Raw genomic sequence first — 19,856 nt, 5'->3', positions numbered from 1 at the left:
AGATACACCCTGGACTGGACACCAGTCCATCACAGGGCAGACACACAGACACACACACCAGGGTCAGTTTTCCCAGAACAGAACAGAAAGTTAACCAACCAGCATGTCTTTCGATTGTGGAAGGAAACCAGAGAACCCAGAGCACACCCATGCAATCACGGGGAGAACATGCAAACTCCACACAGACAGCACCCTAGGATTTGAACCCAGGGCCCCTGCGCTGCCAGGCTGCAATGCTGCCCCATCCAGCGGATGAATATTTATTTTTCCAAGTAGAGAAAAACAGTTTTAAATAAAAAACGATTAATCTGCTGCCGATTTTGATCGTGCAGCATAGTTCAAAATCAGATGTTCCCTGGATCCTGGGTTGAGTTTCAGACGAGGGCACCTTCTGCGTGGAGTGTGCATGTCTTCGCATGTTCCCACGGGTTTCCTCTCGCTCCGCAAAGACATATGTGAGCTACGTTTATCATATTTGTTGTCCCCACTGTGTGTGCGCGCACTGCAGTGGATTAGCGCCCTGTCCGGGGTGCGGGTGCCGCCCTGCGCCCTGTGTTCCCAGAATGGGCTCCCGGTTGGCGTGACCTTCGCCAGGAACAAGTAGCTTCCTGACAACGGGCGGCTGGAAACTCAGTGGCCGAGAAAATCTTGAGAGTGAAACAGCATATTATAAATATGGAATATATAAACAGAATATTGGGTGGAGCGGTGGCTCTGTAGCTCAGGATCTGCGCCTGTGACTGGAAAGTTGCCGGTTCAATTCCCGCAGCTGGCAGAGGAATCCTACTCCGTAGGGCCCCTGAGCGAGGCCCTTAACCCCAGATGCTCCAGGGGTGCTGTACAATGGCTGACCCTGCGCTTTGACCCCAAGCTTCTCTCCCTGTCTGTGTGTCTCATGGAGAGCAAGCTGGGGTACGTGAAAAGATGAACTCCTAATGCAAGGAATTGTATAGGGCCAATAAAGTGATCTTATCTTATATTAATAATAATCCTCATCATCATTAGTGTAATCCTTACAGTTGTATAGTGCTTTTTTGCAAAGTACGTTACAGGTAACGGGGAATCCCACTAACGCCAGCAGTGAACAGAATCACCTGGACGATGTGGCAGCAGCCATCATGCTCATCTCTCAGTGGGGAGGAGAGCAGAGTGATGAAGCCAGTTCGTGGGGATTATTAGGAGGCCGTGAGTGGTTAAGACCAGGGGAATGGCTGTTTGTCCTATAGGATCACGCTAGTTAGCCCTGGGATCTAAATTCCTAATGTTATTTGTTTTCCCAATTCGTTTATGCATTTATATTCAAACTTTTCTTCTTGCATTATCTTAATTAATGAATTGATCTATAAGCAAGCTAATGGATATCAACCCCAGAAACTCAAGTCTTCTGCCACTTTGAGTACGGACAGCTGGCTCAGACGTAGCCGTCTCCTGAAGTACTGTTCATCTTTTCTTTCCCTCTGTAGTTTTTTACAGCCATAAAAAAAAGCCTGGCTACAGGCTCAACACGCAGCATTGAAACACAGTTGTTGTAAAGCTGCACGTTTCCTTTCAGGGAAAAGTGGGTTTTATCCTGATGGGGCTACTTTTCAAGGACATGAACAAAAACCAAAACAAGACAAGACAGACAACACCCACACGGGGAGAAACAGTTAATCAAATACCCAGTTTATTCAAATATATAGAAGCCTTTCTCAAAATAAAACTTAATGAAACAAAATGAAATACAACCGGAATCCTGCAAACGGCAGTGCCCCGGCTGGGCCCTGGCAGAGGAACGCTGAGCCGTTGCGTGGCTGGCAGGGCTACACACACGGACAAGGAAGTGCTGTGTTACTGGGGTGATTGCTGGGAGCAGGCTGGTCAGCATCAGTCTGTGCTCTGCAGAGAGCGGTGCTGTCAGGCACAGGAGTCTCAAGGCTGTGAGATTGTCCCACCAGTTAAACTCTCATTAAAGGCTCTACAGCGCATTTCCCCTTATATTTACAGGGAGATCCACCCCTCCCCCCACCCGCCAAAAAAGCACACTGAGAAGTTAGTTCCTTAAATCTTTCAACTTAGTGATTTCCTCAACCTGACCAGTTACCCTTATGAAACGGAGCGCCCTCCACCTGCTGCTTGTGGGTGGGTCGTGGGTGCGCAGCTCGTTTGAAAGAGACCTGACTGTAACCACAGGCTGGAGAGGAAGTATCTCAGTGGATTTGATTTAAAGGGTGCTCATGCGGCCCACGGCACAGGGATGCTGTAACTTTCAGCTGGAAGCTGGGAAGGTGGAGCTACGACTGCCCCCGGTCCTGTGGGAACGGAGCCTGGCCCGTCCTGTGCTAATGGGTCCATCACAGCCCGGGGGCAGGGGGCAGGGGGCAGGGGGCAGGGGAATTCGCTGTTCGCAGGGGGAGGGGGAGATGTCAGGAGAGGGACAGGTCGGCGTTTCCTTCGGGCCCGGTTTCGGGTCCTCTCAGACCGCGACAACAGACACAGTAAAAATACACAAGGCAGGTAGGGCAAGCAAAAGTGCATCAACGAAGTATCGATTAAATTATCACAACGCCCCTACGGTTTGCCGTAGGTCACGCACAAAGAGGTCCAGAGTGGTCTGTTAGCTTCCTTTCACGAAGACTCTTCTCTGCTGAGACAATCGCTATCAGTGAGTGCGGGCAAAGCAAGCCAAAAACCAGGAAGTGCGCCCAAGACAGACATTTCCCACTAAGAACAGACAAGATTCTTCTTTAGCCTTTGCATGCACGGGCTGCCCCCGCATAAAGGCTGTTTCTTTAGGAATTTACTACCTTGTTTTAATCACAAAGCATGAAACCGTTTAAAGAAGTTGAATGACATGGGACTAGGGCACCAGGACCCCCAGGCTACGGTCCCCAGCCCAGTCTCCTGCGCTCAGTCCCGAAGGCAGTCCAAGTGGTTCCCCTTCACCCAGTAACAGATCTGTGCAAACTTGAGAGGCGTGAACCGGACGGCGACGTTGAAGTCTCGGTTCTCCCCGTTGATCTCCAGCCACTGGTGTCCCGAGAAGACTCCGATCACCTTCCTCTCCCAGCGCTCCAGCGCGGCGTCCCAGACGCGGCCGTACACCCCCGAGCCGCTGGCGCCGGGCCGCGCGTCGCAGTGCTGGTAGATGAGGTCGTTGGACTCGTCCTCCACGGGGCAGAACCGGTACACCAGCTCTCCGGGCCGGTCGCTGTCAAACCCGGAGAAGTGGATCCGCTTGCCCGCGAGGTCCTGGGCGGAAGGGGCCACGGAGAGACGCATGTAGGGGCGCCGGTGGGGGGCGCGCAGCTCCAGGAGGGCGTAGTCGAAGTCCATGCTGGCCTCCTGGGGTCCCTGGATCCAGCCTTTCGGAACCCGGGTTCGCTTGACCCTCACCCAGCGCACCAGCGGCTTCTTCTCAGGCTGGGACCCGGGCGGGCGGCGCTCGGTTTTGGTGCTGTTCGAAGGGGGCATCAGAAAGCCCACTCTCAGCTTGCGGGCCCCCTTGACGTAATCCTTCCCATCATGCACGCAGTGGGCTGCGGTAAGCACATGGCGCTCCGACACCAGGACCCCGGTGCAGCCCGTGGAGATGCGCACGGCGGTGGAGAAGGGGTAGTCCAGCAGGAAGTTGTTGCCGCGGATACTGAAGCGGCCGTCGGCCCCGTAGATCTGACGCTTGCGCCTCCCGCGCGCAGCAGGGCGCCACCTCCTGGGGGGAGGCTGAATTGCGGGGCCGGGCTCCTCCTCTTCCTTGTCCTCCAGATCCACAGTGGTCAGGGTGCGCGTGCCGTCTGCGTACAGCGTCTCGTAGGCCAGTCGCTCACTCAGAAGCTCCCAGCTGGGTGACGCCTCCCCCTGCTGGTAGCAGGTGGCATTGCAGTGCGTGGTAAAGTCCAGCTGGGGGAGGGCGGAGAAGCTAGGCCGAGAGAGGGGAAGGGTAGCGTGGGGCACCAGGGCAGGGATGTGCCCTGGGTGGTGGGAAGAGGCCCGTAACGCGACGGAGGAGGGGAGGGAGAGCAGGAGGAGGAGGAAGCAGGAGAAAAAGGGAACGGCAGCTCTCGATTGAGGTAACATGTCGCGATGGTGCACCTGAAAAACAAGACACGCGGAAAGAAAGTTTTTTTTTTAACTAGAAAAGTGGCAGGTTTTTTTGAGAAAGGAAACAAAACTGTGAGACATTAAAAGATGTCCTGACCCTCGTGTGCGTCTTTTACCGTGTCTGGTCCCCAAACGGTAGAAATATTCTTCTATTCTAGTGTCAGGATTGCGAGTTCAAAACCAAGCTGTGCCACTTGTCACTTGGGCCACTCGCACCTTAGTCTCACCAGGATGACCAGTGACCACGTGGCATCTTGCCTTGATGGGACAATAATCTATGTGATGAGCCCAAAAGACTCACTTCCTCCTGAGGCTCTGTACGTCTGTGTTACTGTTACTTTCATCTTAGGTTACAAAAAAAAACTCGAGTCTACAGGGTTTTTTTTTTTAAAAAAAAGGTCCTGTTTCTGTTACAGCAGACAAAGTAAAACAAAAAACGCGAACTCAAAGAAGTCATCAAAGATTAGAAGCTGTGTTTTACAGGTTTATTTAATGACTTTTTTTTCCTCTCTCAACCACAAGGGGGCAGGCTCCCTGTACTGTTCATTTTTCCCCAAATAAAAACAACCACCGGAACCCATTTAAACCAGAGTTACAACTTAGATCACCAAGACTACAGAAGCGTGCTCGATTAATGGAGGGTTTTTAAAGCATGGAGACAGAAAACAAAATTAAATAAGTTTTCTTTTCAAGGCAGGGAAGAGATGACCAGGCAGGCAGCACAGACTTTCAGCACCAGCATCTTTCCAACAGATTACTTTGGTGGAGAAGAGTCTGGTTGTACTTAAAATCTTTTTTTTTTCCCCCTTTCCCATTATCTGAGAGAGGGAGGGCAAGGTCACGGAGGAGACTGTACCTCTCAGAACCCCCTACAATCGGAAATGACAGATTTTTCTCTTGTTGTTTCTTTTTTAAATAAACCACAAGCAGCTCTTGTTCACCTACCCCCTCCCTCCAGGTCCCGCTTGTGCAGTCCGAACTCACCTTCTGAGCGCGCAAGAGTGCCGACGCTTGCCCGGCAAAAACAACAAAAACAACGCGCCACAGAAGAGACAGGTCTTCTTTGAAAGCGGGAGGGAGAAAGTGATAGGCTGTGCCTTGCAGGCCGACGCTGGGACAGGGCTGCCAGGGGCACAGGCCGGGCTCAGGCAGGTAAGCCAGCAGAGAAAGGGTGTCACCATGGCGACAGGAGGTGATGGTGGGGGGGGGGGGGAGTTCAGGTTTAATCTGGCAGCTCTGTGTCCCCACCCAGCTCTCTGTACAGGCAGCCCCCGGGTGAGGAGCAGGCCAGCCTGATTAGAGCATTAGAGCATGAGCTGTTCTGTGTGTGTGCGTGCGTGTGTGTGTGTGTGCAGAGGGGCGGGCGGGTGGAGAAATATGATAAGCTTTAAGAATAAGAGCCCTTAGGCTCTACTGGTGAACGAGAGAGCAGGTGTCTGTTCAGCCAGAGAACAAGCCGGGGCGAGGACAGGCTGTACGAGCTGCTGGGCAGAACAGCCCCCCCCGGCCTGGCCAGGAATCTCACAATCTCTGGGGGGGGGTCTCGTCAGGACGGGGGCGTGCGGGGGCGCCGCCGTGACTGAAACAAGCCTTTCCTTTTTCGCCCACTGTGCTGCCGGAGCCAGGGGGAGCTGTAGCTGTTTTGTTTTGACCATCTTACTTTGTTTTGTACGGGGGGGGGGGGAGGAAAGGGGCGAATGCCAGAACGTGCTCTCCGATCTGTGCTCAGAATTGAATCCTACCGCCGTTCCTCCGAAAGCTGTGCAGGTCCAACAGGGCGACAGGAGACTGCAGACAGTCAAGGTGCTTTTCCCACACTTCTCGCAGGGACCCCACAGGTGATGCCGACAGCTGCCTCGCAGGCTCACGCGAATTCCTCTGGGCTTTCCTTCCTGCAGGGTACGGACCGCCCGGGAGCTGGCCCTCTTCCGGCTCAGGAATTCTTTGATCTGGGATTCATTCCGGCGCTGGGCTTACAGTCAACAGCTCCACGCCAGCCCGAGCTTCTCCTCTGTCTCGTTACCCCGATCTCATCCCGGGCGGCACCTCAGCCTCCGCAGGGCAGGACTGGCCTTTCCCGAGGCGCCAGCTCTTCAGCATAAACCAGCGCCATCCAGCCACCCATTTCCCAACCGTTTCACCCAGTACAGGGTGGCAGGGAGCCAGAGCCTGTCCCAGCAACCCTGGACATGGCAGGACATCACAGGGGAATAAGACATCACAAAGTGCGGAATATTTCACAATCGCTTCCTTGTTTTAGGCAACGCACTCTTGGAATGTAGTTTTTATACACTGCATTACGAATACACAAGCATCTCTTCTGCTCGAGCAGTTAAATATACATCAGGTAGGGAGCTGCGTCAGCATGCATAGGCTGCAAAGGAACAAGCTGAAGTTTCTTCACACACCTGAAGAAGGCTCCACAGCCGAATCGTTGTGTTAATTTTCTTCTCTTTTCAGAATGGAATGAACCTTTACTTTTTCTGTTATATACATATTTTTTTGTACAAGAGCCTGAACGCTTGGTAAAAACTGAACTGGATCAAAGGACTGTGCAACCGGAGTCTTATTCCTGGGGAAAAGAGTCTCTTGCTCTCGCCCTGGTCCACAGGCTGGGCTCCACCTTTAGTGCCACTCGTCTGCTGTCTCAGCACCCAGAGGTGGGGAGAGGAGCATCCACTGAGCTGTCCTCGTGAACTCGCATGGCTCCGGGACAGCTGGCCAGCCCGTTCACCTCTCCCCTCTCCAGCTGAGCTCCACATCAGCCTGCCCTGCTTCCCCCCCCCCCTGACCTGAGCCCTCTCGAACCCCTCCCACACCTCGAGCAGCGGGTCAGGTGGATATCGCTTTGCGCGGCCAGCCCCCTGGCATTCCCAGACCTGCGCTGGGTCACGGGTCAGGATCCTGGGCTCGGACCAGGGAGGTCCACAGAGGCCCACACCTGTGGGACCAGCAATCCCGCCCGACCCACGAGCACCAGAGAACAAACCGGGAGACCCGCGGATCGGCACCGCTGGTGCTGTTCCAGCTGTCTTTACAGCCGCCCCCCTCCCCGGCTGTCGCCATGAAGCAGGGACGTGTGAAAACACGAATCCCCCCACCCAACGGCAGCGCCTGTGTTTACAGCGGCGCATCCGTACCGTGGCGGGTCTCGGGAAAAGCTTGCCATCGTAGATACAGCTTCACAAACCCAAGTTTACAGAAGTCCACAAAACACCTCAAGTACAGCACAGCCCGTCAGTTAACTGCACGGTAGAGAAAATAAAAGTCTTATAGCAATATTTTAACGCTTCTGCCACTCTCTCTGTTGAATGCACATTAGTTCCCACTACATTCCAGCTGTGTTTTGAAAATATCATCTCAGACGTGAGTTCAGAGAGGGACAGTTGTGCGGTTGTTTGGCATATTTGAGTTAACGACGCCTAAAAAAAATTGTGTAATTGATTGTTTGAAAATTGTGTTTAAAGGCTTACTTCTCTGTCCAACAAACATGCGAATATTTTACCTGCTGGATCTCACAGTCCGCGAAAGTTAAGCCCAGATCTCGTTTTCCCCTCCGCCGAATGAACCGAGCTTGTCCCTCCAGATAACTCGCATTTCTGTGCGTGACAGGTACCCGCCGGGTCCCTGGGAACTGATGGCGTGCGGGGCTACGCGTGGCCGGGCCGCAGGGAGCTGTATCGCTGTCGGCGGCGGGGGAGTCTGTCTCAGCCGCGACTCCGCGCCTCCGTCTCGCTGCGCTACGTGTGCGGCTCCCTCTGCTCGCTCGCGGGGCGAGAGCGCGTTCTGCCGACCCGAGACACCGACAGGACTCTCCGGAGGCGAACGCGGTGCGCGCTGTGAGCCTTGCGCGTGGTCCTAGCGCCCGCCCTCCCCTGGCGCCCACTGCACAGCACGGCACGGCACGGCTAACACGACACATTGGCGCTAAGAGGCGATCTACGCCGGCTTCTATGCAGAGCAAGCATGGGAAAACACACGCAGGCGAGGCGGGTCTAAGGTTTTGCAGGGCACAGACACGTTTGGAGGCTTACAAAGCTACAATATCCGCTGAACAAAATATGACACACCATGAGACTTGTAAATAAAACCCGGATATATATATATACACATGTGTGTGTTTATGCCAGTGTAGTCTCTTAAGTAGATTCGCGACATTACACTGTCACATTTGTTCTCGCTGAATAAAGCTGTTTTGTTTGCAAGCTCTGCTAGGGCAGACAACTGCAAATCTTTAAGAGTTCGGGGTTGCAGAGGCGGGAGGAGTACGTGGAGCTAATGGCGCTGAAATCTTGAACAACTTCGACCAACAACAACAACAAAAAACAAGAAACGTTACTAACCCCGCTCGCCCCCTGTGCTCGAGCCGCCTGCGCCGAGCGCGCGTGTCCCCGTGTCTTCGGCGAAGCCCCCCCCCCGTGCTGATTCGCGGACAGAAGACCCCTGTTCCGATCTCCGTGCCGAGGAACGTCAAAAACTCGGCTGCCGGAGCTAGATTTGTTCTTCTTAGGCCTAGAGAGGTTCCTCAACAAAATCTGTCCGCTTCATCTGATCAACATTTCTTCCAATGTTCCAATGTCATGCTATTACATTGATTTTACTTACTAAGTTCAAGGTGAATGATTGATTAATCATTGATTAAATGCTTCAGGATACAGCAGGGAAAGCCTCTTGTGTATCCTAGTTCTGTACCTAATGTTATGGAAGTTGTATATATTTATCCCGGTTGTTTTTCCCCCCGTGGAAGAGCAGCAGTCACCTGCAGGTGAGGGTCACTGTTGGGCCCCCACCTCTACTTTCCTGGGATATCTGGGTGTACAACAACAAAGACACCCCCCCCCGACCTTGACCGCCCTGGGCCTGACATGCCCCCTTACAGAGATGTGCAATTCCGGACCCCCTGCTGACCCGTTCATTCCCAGAGCTGCTGTGAAGCTGCGCGGCCAGCAGGGGGCAGGCTGAGCGGCACCGACAGAGGGCGGGTTCATTCTCCCTCTCGGCCTCCATAACGCCACCCTTCCACGTAAACACCTCCGCCGAGCGCCGCATCCAGGTACTGGCCAGGCTCACACCTGCTGAGCTCCAGTGGGCTGCCAGCTGTGAGCTGCAGGGTGACATGGCTGCTGGCACGATCATCTCAATCCGTGAAAAACAGATCTCCGGCTGCCGCGTCTGATCGGCTCTCGTTCTTTCCCGCCTTGCTCCTGAGCAGGACCAGGGGAGGCCACAGGGAGCTGGTGGGGGAAGGACCGGTGCCCAGGTGCCCAGGCTGAGCAGAGGCCCAGAGCTGCACTGCCAATCTTTGTCACCCATTTGCAGCCCAGTGGAGGGCGCTGGAAGGGCGGCTCTGAGAGAACGTTCTGACGTTCTGACATAGTGGCCCCCTGACTCGAGAAAAAAGATCCCCCGTTTCCCATACAGAGAGAAATTGCCCAGTGTCCTCCCCACCTGTGCTCAACCAGCACAGACAATACCAGCCCTCTGCATGTGGGTCTGCATCTGCGGGCCCTTGGCAGTGCCAAGCTACCGGTCCCTGCTGTGTTTGTGCTGCCTCCATTTTGTGCCGGGTGTTGTGCCATGTTTACATTAAGGCTGCCCTCCTGAAAGCGACAGGTCTCTGACCCAGAAGCTCACCATGTGTAGCATTAATTTTAGAAGGCAATCCATTATCTCACGTGTCAGCGAGGTGTGAACACTATCAGCAATTTCCTAGAATAACCCCGGCGCCGTGAGGTGTAAATCTGCAAGCCGGGCTCCCCCCTGGAAGAGCTCGCCGCCCCGACACAGCGAGTGTGCAGGAGGCGGGGGAAGCGTGAGCCCACGGCTCCCCCAAATCGCGGACAAGGGGGGCCCTCTCCGCTCACGTGTCGTCAGGAACAGCCCCTGCACGTCACGGCGAGGGGCAACCGGGACACAGAGAGCGGCCTGCGGTGGTTGGTCTTGTAGTGGAACAGCAGGCGCTGGAGATCGGCGCTTCTTAACGCCGTCAGGAGTTTTGGAGAAAAAAAAAACCCGCGAAGAATTACCGTGCTGTGAAGGAGGACGGGACACCAACATCCAGCTGAAACGCAAAAGGAGGGTTAAAAAAAAAGTAACTTGTTTTTTAGTTTAATCTGGGGAGTAATTGATCACCCAGTCCCCCCACTGGGGTTGAGAACAGTGATTGAGAGGGAGGGAGTGTTCGGCCTTGTTATCAGCCCCCGGGCACGATTTCGGATTCCTTTTTAGAAGCTTTTTAGGGACTGCAATTATGAAGCCAAGTAAAAGCGGTGCAAAATATCCTCAGGGAACATAACTCGGAAAGAATCCGGATACTCGCTGATATCGCACAGTGACAAGGAGAGGATACAGTAGACGCCGATTTTTTCACGCGTGAGAGACGCGGCCGTGGAAAACGGGCGGGGCCTCGAGAGAACAGATTCATTCTGCTCGTCAGAGTGAAACAATTCCACACCTCGGAGATACTGACTCGCACCGATTTGGATAAAACCAGCAACAACAACAACAACAACAACAACAACAAAAACTGGTATAAGAAGGGGAGCTCTGTGCATTGCGAAATGAGCATTTTTCCACCTGAAGATATTTCCGTGGTGTTGTAAGAAATCCCGTGTCATCCAGAGTGCGTGACTCATCGGTGACTTGTCTGTCTTTTATGCAGAACAGAGGAATTCCCTTCAGCTTGCGAAGCCCATGTGCTCTCCCAGCAGCAGGCCAACAGATAAGGCTCTGGGGCTGTGCCTGCCATCTGTGGCAGTGATTATCTGTGCCACTGTCCGTGCTGAGGACTCCCGGTCTCTAAAGATCACCAGCTTTCAGTTTGTCAGGATCAGAGGCTGTGGCTGTGCTGCAGGTCGCTGGCCCTGGAACAAGAGAATGTGAAAAGCTCTCGCTTCAGACAGAGCAGAGCACCTTTTAATACGCCACTGAGAGCTCTGTCCCACCCCCCAGCTGACTGAATCAGAGGCTGGTCAGTGGTTCATTACTAACAGCAGGAAACTCTTGCTGGTCAGATCTTGGGAGCTGCGTTTCATAGCTGTGTCTCTAATGCCCCCCCCCCCCCACACACACACACACACGGAGCCCCCACAGCCTCTCCTTTCCCTGCTCATCCTGGGTCTCCTCCTGGGCCTACAGAGGGCATTTACAGTACTCTCAGAGCTGCATCCCAGCACTATGAGGTCACCTCCTTCCAGAGCAAGAGAGAGAAAAAAATAGTCTTGGAAAAAAAAACAAGAAGACGAAGGAGGATGAGTAATGGAATCGTTCTTATCAGATACAAGGTCTGAGGAAAGAGCACTGGAAGCTGGCCGATCCAGACGGTTTTATCCGAACTGGAAGTGGGGGGGAGGGGGGCAGGAGGAGAGGGAGGTCGGAGGAAGAGCCAGGGGCCACTGGAGGAAAGTGGGAAGGGGTGCAGGAGGAGAGGGAGGTGGAATGAAGAGCCAGGAGCCAGTGTAAGTGGGGTAGAGTCATCTGCAGCATCTTTATCCCAGTGTGTCTCCTCCTCTCTAGGAGCAGGCTGACGCAAATCCAGTCCTGGAGAATTCCGATCCAGTTAGTCTTAAAGGTCACGTCTTCCCAAAGATCTGGGAAAACCCGTAAACTCTAGTTGGGCCGAGCCAGTAATCTGTTCAACAGAGAGAACTGTGACTCACGAGGGCCCGAGACGCCTCAGAGTTTGGTGGCACATGATCAATAAATTAATTTAACAAACCAACTGGCTAACTGAACATAATGACATTGTTCCAGGTCTTTAGGAATCAGTGATTAAAACCTGCTAGTCAGGGCCCCCCTCGTGACCAGGGCTGGGGTGAGGACTCTCTGTTGTCGCCCCAGAGGACCAGAGGATGTTCCCCATTCAGCAGGTCTGTCCAGATCCTGGGGGCAGTGGTGCTTAGTTATGGCTTAATCAAACCAATTGAGTTGACTGGACCAATGTAACAGTTTTCCAAGGTCTTCAGCTGCTGCAAATTTATATAGGCCCTTAAAACCTGCTGGACTGTGCTCTGTGAGGTCAGGAGTTGTGAACTACTGCTTACTAATAGCCTGAACACACATGCGCGCATGCACAAGCACGCATGCGCACACACACAAGCATACACGCGCACACACACACATTATAGCCCACCAAGCAGTGAGGGAGTACAGACGAGACACTTTCTGGATTTGGAAGAGTCAGAAGAAATGGAAGAGACTCTTCTCCATGGAGACAGAATTGCGTGCCTGGCAGTGATGTGCTGCTTTCACCACTGTCCGTTTCAAACAGGCAGGATTAAAACTGAGACCTCGTCCGACTTCCTTCTCTAAGTCAACACGCCCCGCCACTGTGTCTGTCACCTGCAGACCTGGGACTGGACTGAAACCGAGCTCTGCAGAGGCGTGGCTGGAGAGCACACTGCAGGCTCGTGCACAATGGCTTGAACTCTCCCAGACAAGTCTCTAGTTGGACCTCCTGTTCTAGGCAAACGCCCCCTACTGGAATGTACTGGAATGACACGGAAAATGCTCAGCCCTGCTCACTGAAGATCCACAGCCCCCTAACTACTACTGACTGGGAAATGTCGTGAGAAAAAAAAAAACAATTCAGAACATTCATATTCACCTTCACAATAAAGTACAGAGGCAGATTTCCACGAACACTTTTAAAAGAAATGAATGCAAGGCCTTCGTCACCCAGAGTCATCATAAAGCAGTACACACTGTAGAAGCATGACCTAACCCAGGCGTTCGGAGTCTCTCTCCCCTGAAGCGGCTCTCAGCTTGCGGAGAACGACCTCCGCGCTCTGGGGTGTCATCAGAGCAGCTTGTCTGCCAGTGCTCTCTGGCCTGGCCGGGGTGCGGCGGTCCTGCCACCCTTCCCGTGCTGGAGGATGGCAGGGGCACCCCTTAGCCCCCCCCCCCCCCCCCCCCGTGCTCCATCCTGAGCAACAGCTGCTCCGGAAGCCCCCGGGGCTGTGAGTCACGGAGCGAACAGCGCTCGGGTCCTGCAGAGTGGGAGTGCACAGGCAGATGCCGGAATGTCTCCGGATCAGACAGCTGCAGCACGCGCGGGGAGGAGGGGGCTGGGGAGGGATCCAGATGTGCCCACAGCAGTCTGACGCAGTAGAATATCACAGTTATTCAATTAGGTCCTCTGGGCAGCTGAACGGACACGCCACACCACTTATCGCAGCGCTTCAAGGAAAGAGGGCTTTGTTCTGTACGGAACACCCTGTTCAGCATCTTTCTGGGAAACAAATAGCATGCAATCCCTCTCAGATGTTGTAGGCTGCAGGCTCTTGTATATAATATACACACTGGCCAAATATTAGAAACCCCCCCTGTGCCAAATGAACAGATGCATTGCTGGGTTGAGGAGCATGAACTTCTGGTATGTGCAGCTCAATCCCACAATCCCAGAAATGTTGATCACCTGTGCTGGCAGCAGCCCACATCTGCTTTTCTTCTCAGTTCGTCCTGTGGCTAAACTCCACCACTGCTCCAACCACAGACCTCTTCAGCAGATTTGCCATCGGGCTCTCAGAGCAAAGGCTGCCTTTCTGCTGTTTTGAGCCGCAGTTTCCTTTCGGTGCTGGTGTTTGTGCGCTATCTCCTCTTCTCTTTCCATTCCTTACAGACAACCTGTACTTCAACTCCACATGTTTTGTTTTCATCGTGCCTTCTGTCCCACCAGGCCCTATACCATGACACTGCCTGACCAGAGAGGGTTCCAACTCAGCTTGCTAACTGCTTCCTTTCCCTTCACTCTACACAGTACCCCAGGGCAGAGACGCCCCCCATTGCGCAAACCAGACAAGTAGGCCCCCCCCTGCACTACTGTGGGTCTCTCCTCACAACCTCCCAATCTCTGGAGGAGATCCTGTGAGCACAGGGGGGACGAGACTGGGCTGCAAATGTTCCAGGACCTCATGGGAATGCAACTGCTACACCCTGCTCAAGCTGTTCCTGCAGCGTGACAGGAGCACACAGGATCTGCTGTAACATTTCGGTAATTGTTCGAAATAGGGAACAAGCTCGACAGCTTGTGGCATAGGCTTTTCTACAACGGCCTACAGCTTGTTCAAGAATAACTCTTACTTCCATCCCCAGCGCTGTGTGCATTAAACCATTAGGAGTAACAACAAGGCAGGCTTGGCAACCCAGACAGTATTTTCTTTTAATTAGAAGCTTTTCAAACAGCAGCATGTAGACAGCCTGGAAAACAGCAAGGGGAAAAAAAAAACTGAGTCCCAGTGCCAAGAGTGAAAGGAGCCAGCGAATATGAGATCCAATCAAATCCACGAGGGTCACTCTCCCCAGATAATTATAGGGTTTTGCTCATAAGTGAAATAGTTCTGCTTTTTCCACTCCAAACCACTGTTTTTTATGGGCTCACTTCATCCTGTGTATGATTTCCTTGAAGCTCTTCCAAAGGAAAAAAATAAATAAAATCTTTTCACAGATATTAGAACGGACAGGCTCCTGAAAGGGCCCGGGCCTGCAGATCACCTGAGAGGTCCGGGCTCACACAGGGGTGAAACGAGCGAGTGTCTGGGTGATGCGCTCTGTTGTGTCAGAGCCGTGCAAGCCCCCTTGTGTGGCAGGAGCTGGATGGAGACCAGCAGGAATCTCTCGGGCGCGGAGGGCGCGGGGCAGGGCTGTGACCATGTGACCCACCGGGCCGAGAGAGGGTGAACGGCGGCCCGGACTGAGGCGCCTACGCTGAGACCAGCCAGCTGGAGCCGCATCCCCCCGCCTCCAGGCCTGCAGCACGTTCCCAGCTCGCCCAGCGCGTTTCGCAACTCGACTGCGGCCGCTCCCCAATGGACCGCGCCGTCGCCCGCCCTCCGCCCCTGCAGAGTCTGTCACGTCCCCCCCACGGGCCCGGGTCTTGAGCTCGGCCAGGTGGGCTCTCCAGGTCCTGGGACTGTAGACCCCCATGATGCTCTGATCGCGTCAAGCTGACGTTTCCTTCATGAGAGCTTTCTCATTGGTTGAGGCCCCTGAGGCTGGCGGCAGTTCGGTCTGGGGGTCACGTAAGAAAGAAATGGGGGGGATGAGTTGGGAAACACAAGTCAGGTGACAGTTGACCTGAATCATTCCCCCAGCTCCCTCCCACCACCTACCGGACAGCAGCCCGGACCCTGGGCCAGCCCCGTGGCCAGCCGTCCAGGGCACGGTGCCCCCTGCTTCTCCCTGCACACAGGCAAGTCTGCTGCGGGGGACTCCCAGCCTCACAGGGTTAAATGCTGCAGATTCAACAAGCAACAGTGTCTCCTTTTGATTTCTTGATGGTTGGACTCCTCCTTATTGAAAGCCTCAATAAGATCGTGTTTACTGTAAGCGTTCAGCAAACAAGCTGTGGAAAAGGAATTTCTGTTGTTTCCGAAATGTTTTAATGCCCAGGGAAAATAAAACCCACCACATGCGCTCACACACACACACACACACAAACACACAGAGAAGACAACAACACTTCTTCGAAACCATAAACAAATGTGCAGTTTCAAACAGAAATGAAAGACTAAAAAAATACAGATGCCATCTGGTCCAATCAGAACTGCAGTAAACAGTTCCTGATTATTTGTTGCATTGATCACGCAGAGGGGCTGAAGTTATGGACACGAACATGTGTGGCCAAAAAAACACTTTTTAAAAAAACACAAAACACATTAGAACACAAAACCATATATCGGAACAATAACGATATAATAATCCATATCTATCAATAGCTAAGAGGAAGACCGGCCTGATGAGTACAGGGAAAACCAGACTGCTGCTGTAAGTGATGTTGGTGGACCAGCAGGTGGCGCTCATCCTTCTGACTGGGGTGCTATTCCTCAACTGAGACGTTAAACTCAGTACTCAATCCCCTGGGTTGTTCATCAGGGCAGGGGTGACCTGACCCCCACTGTGAAGCAATTTCTCCCCCTCTGTGCTTGATCTGCTGTGCACGGGGGCTGCTGTGTGGGGCTGTACTTTGAGTGAGGGATGGAGTGGGTGTCCCCTGTAGATAAGGCACTCTGGGATCCCTTGAGATATAAATTAAAGGATTTATGAATTGTAATAATGGAACGTTGGAACATTTTTTAAAGCAGCAAAACAGCAAATATGCATAAAGCCTGAGGCATAGGTGTATGCAGGGTATGCATGAGAGCAGGGCTGCCTACCCAGTATCATCAATTTTAAGGAAGACAATGGGACAATGGAGAACAGGACAAAGCAGAGAGTGTTGTTTGACCTGTCATGCCCACGTTCAGTATGCTCAGGAGCTGAAGACAAATATCGGAGAAACTGTAAACTCCCAGATCAAATGCACCGCGCGAGGGATACACCTGTGGGACTGAGCATAGGGCCCAGAGGAGCTCGTCTGCCGGTCAGTGCACAGACAAAGGGCGGCGGAGACAGAGGGGCTGTTCTCATCTTTCTCAGCACATTCCAGCCACCCAGGTCATGATGGGAAGGGGGCGGGGCGTGGTTGCCTGGGTTGCCAGGTAACCCCACAGGAAGCCGGCTCGGACAAAAAGAACTGAGCAGGACACACCTGAGGGGAAGAGAGGCACATGAGAGCATGTAAAGGTTAATTCCGTGCTCAAAAGGGAACACAACGGCCGGTTTTACGGGGAGGCCCTGGGGAGGGAGGGGTTCCATAGCATGCGCCACACACCGCCCCCCCCATGTAAAAGATTCCTTGATCATTTTTCTGAGCAGCCTTTGCTTCGGCACATGAACTCAAATTGGAATGATACAGAGGGGATCAGCATGGCCCCTGTGCTCTAGATGGGGAGCAATCTTCCAGTCAGGGAAGGGAGGCACAGGGACAACATGCAAACTCGTGAAACCGCCGCACAGTTTCGGGAGCGCCCTCGGATCTTTTAGATCTGCTCCCCGAAGATTCAGACATGCCTGCACGGCAGAGGCGGTCCGGCTCGCTGGCTCTCAGCAGCTGGCGGAGGTGGTGGTAGTGGAGGGAGGGGCTGGTTTCTGTCTGCGTGGGGGCTAAGGTAAGCCCTGTCTGCAGAGCAGACAAGAGGTCAGGAGGTCGGCTTCAACAGAGCTTAAATCAGCAACAGTCCCTCCACTTCAAGGCTGAGTTATCGTCCTGACATGAAATAAAGCCTTGCTCTAATTCACGGGTGTTTATGAAATCATAAATCTGATTAAAACAGCATGGAGAAGAGGGGGGGCAGGCGCCCCCTGCGGAAGAGGATTAGTGAGGGAGGCGGCGGCGGGGGGGAGTGTGGGTGTGTGTGTGGGGGCGGGGGGGGAGGTTGGAGGGGGCGGCGTCTTGCCATCGCAGAGCTGCGGCAGAAATGTTTTCCTGAACGGCAGACCCGTTCCCTGAAGGGAATTCCAACATCGCGCTCTCAGGGAATTTTCCACTCCGTCGTGAGTCAGGAATCAGCCGGACCCACGAGAAGGCAGGACCGGAGTCCGGAGAGCCATCCGGGCCCTCTCAGAGGCTCCACACAGTGACTCCTCTATCGATTGCGAAGACCTAGAAGCTTTGTTTCAAACAAAAGAGCAGCTCAATACCAAGCCCTACACCTGGGGCTGCACTGCAGAGCTATACTGAACGCTCTACTGCAGCAGTGCCGTACGTTGAGAAAAACTGTGACAGACCTCATCCATCCATTCTCGAACTGTATCATCCAATTCAGGATCTAGGGGGAGCCAGAGTGTATCCCAGCAAGCAACAGGTGCAAGGCAGGATACACCCTGGGTGGGACGTCAGTCTATCACAGGGCAGAGAGACACACACTCACTCACACCAGGGCCAATTTTCCCAGAAGCCAATTAACCCACCAGCGTGTTTTGGGACTGTGGGAGGAAACCTGAGCACATGAACATGGGTAAAACATGCAATCTTCATGCAGATAACACCCTCGATCTGTGAGGCAGATGTTAACCACTGGTGGAATTCTGTTCATCCAAAATATTCCTTCATTGCGCAATAAAAAGCCAGAGGAACTGAGTCAAATTAAAAGTCCAGGGCTTCTCTGCTGTAGTGTTGGAGCTCCAGGATCTCTGATATAACCAGGCAGCATCTATTCATTTTGTTTCAAAATCTAGAGCATACTAATATAAAGCAGACAAACAGACTTTGCTTGACTACTGAGATGCTCGATTATGAAACCCAGACAGATTTCTGGTTTAAATCTTCAGTGCAACCGAATAACACTTCCTCGCATGTTTATAGTGCCTTATACACATATAGGAGGGGACCAACCTCACCCTCCACTGAAGGGCAGCCCCACTGAGACAAGCTAGAGAAGAGAGAAATTGTTTTATTTCTAGAAATAAGGGGGTACTTTAGGGAGGCCAGACTGTTTAAGTCTGGGGTGGAATTTAGCCAGGATTAACACCCCTACTCATATAAAAAGTGTCAAGAGGCCTCTCATGACCCCATTAAATGTGCACACGTGTGTGTTTTGTGGATTTTTTTGGTATGCCTGCTGGGGGACCCCTTTTCAAGAAATCTCTTCCAATTAGGACCTCCCAGGGTTAAACAGACCATTTTATAGAGGCTACTAATTACTGTAAATCATCCTATTATTAGTTACAGCAATTTTAAAAGCACAACTGCAGGTGAGCAGTTCCAGCACACGTGCTGTCAGGACAGCCTCCCCGTGCGAGAGTGTTTCTGGGGTGTAGTCGCCAGACTCTGGGGCGTAAAGAGTCTACTTTTGTCTTGGGACCCCCACCCACTGGAGTTTCGCTGATGACTATCCAGATCTCTGGTGACCCTGGCTGAGAACCACAGAATCACAATCAGCAACACTTCATTTGCCAAGTGTGTTACATGTACAAGGAATTTGGTCTGGTGTCTTGGTGCATGAACCAGAAACCATTCAACAATACATGTGCACTTCACACACAGTGCGTACACAGATCCCTAGACTTACACACATTACATCCCATATTCATGTTCTCTGGTTAAGCGGGGTGTTGGCCTGAGGGGAGAAGCTATTCAGGTGCTGGGGTGCTTTGAGTTTTGATTGACTGGTAGCATCTCCCTGAGGTGATTTTATTGACACAGATGGCAGCCTGGATGAGAGGAGTCATCGACAATCTTTTCTGCTCGCTTAGTCTGAGAATATACAAGTCTTCAAAAAAGAGCAAATGACAGCCAATGGCTGTCTCTGCACAGAGAACAATGCTTTGCAATTTGCCTCTAGAAAGGAGCAACACTTTGCAAAACTGAACAGGTACAGAAGGTGCGAGAATGCTCTCAGTGACGGCTCTATGAAACTGAATGAGAAAGTCCTAGGAAAACGCTGAGATTTCTCTGAGTTGATGCGGGAAATATAATCACAGATCTATGTAACAGATTTTCCAGGAAACATGGTGTTGATGCAAGCAAAGGTCTTTGGGATTTTCAATCAGCTCTTACTCCCTGGGGAAAACGGTGCAGGTGGAACGATCCTGAACTCCCTCACCTGAGATTTAATCTCACCGCAGGCTAGGGAAAACACAGAACTGTCCGGCTGCCAGATCAGAACCAGCCCATTTTAAAGACAAATTACACCCAAGCGAGGGCAAAACGCTAAATTTCATCCAGAGGCTGTAATGACCGCCCAGAGCTCACAGGACTCATTCACAGTTGTGCAAGTTCCTCCGAGTGCAAAGCTCAATTGGCGCTGCTGTGTATGGCATTAAATTTAAAAACGACATCCAGATCCGTCACGGGGCTTCTCCTAGCGTCTTCAACTTAAAAACAAAGATGGTTTCTCATATTAATGACAAGTAATTATGCGGACCTGCGTCCTGTCCTGTGCACCGGGGGTGCGAGG

The 19,856-nt window shown here is 52.7% G+C and overlaps 1 protein-coding gene across 3 annotated transcripts; it reads right to left on the bottom strand.

Annotated features, from left to right (window-relative positions):
* Window positions 1–1,644: 1,644 nt before the first annotated feature.
* prss23 (serine protease 23) lies at window positions 1,645–8,018 on the bottom strand. Of its 3 annotated transcripts, XM_088925589.1 has the most exons (3): window positions 7,586–7,654; window positions 5,823–6,263; window positions 1,645–4,071 (listed from the first exon to the last, which is right to left on the bottom strand). In XM_088925589.1, exon 3 carries the CDS (start codon window positions 4,054–4,056, stop codon window positions 2,890–2,892), a length of 1,167 nt encoding a protein of 388 aa, XP_088781715.1. In that variant the 5' UTR covers window positions 4,057–4,071; window positions 5,823–6,263; window positions 7,586–7,654; the 3' UTR covers window positions 1,645–2,889. The 3 variants fall into 3 exon arrangements, with proteins under 3 accessions (XP_088781715.1, XP_088781714.1, XP_088781716.1); XM_088925588.1 differs by lacking the exon at window positions 5,823–6,263 and having other exon boundaries at window positions 7,586–8,018; XM_088925590.1 differs by lacking the exons at window positions 5,823–6,263; window positions 7,586–7,654 and adding an exon at window positions 5,065–5,240.
* Window positions 8,019–19,856: the final 11,838 nt, after the last annotated feature.

The sequence above is a fragment of the Atractosteus spatula genome, chromosome 9 (genome assembly GCF_055471065.1).
Source record: "Atractosteus spatula isolate fAtrSpa1 chromosome 9, fAtrSpa1.hap1, whole genome shotgun sequence".
Classification (NCBI taxonomy): domain Eukaryota; kingdom Metazoa; phylum Chordata; class Actinopteri; order Semionotiformes; family Lepisosteidae; genus Atractosteus; species Atractosteus spatula.
The sequence above is the reverse complement of the archived record's forward strand: the minus strand, read 5'-3'. Positions and strand labels throughout refer to the sequence as shown.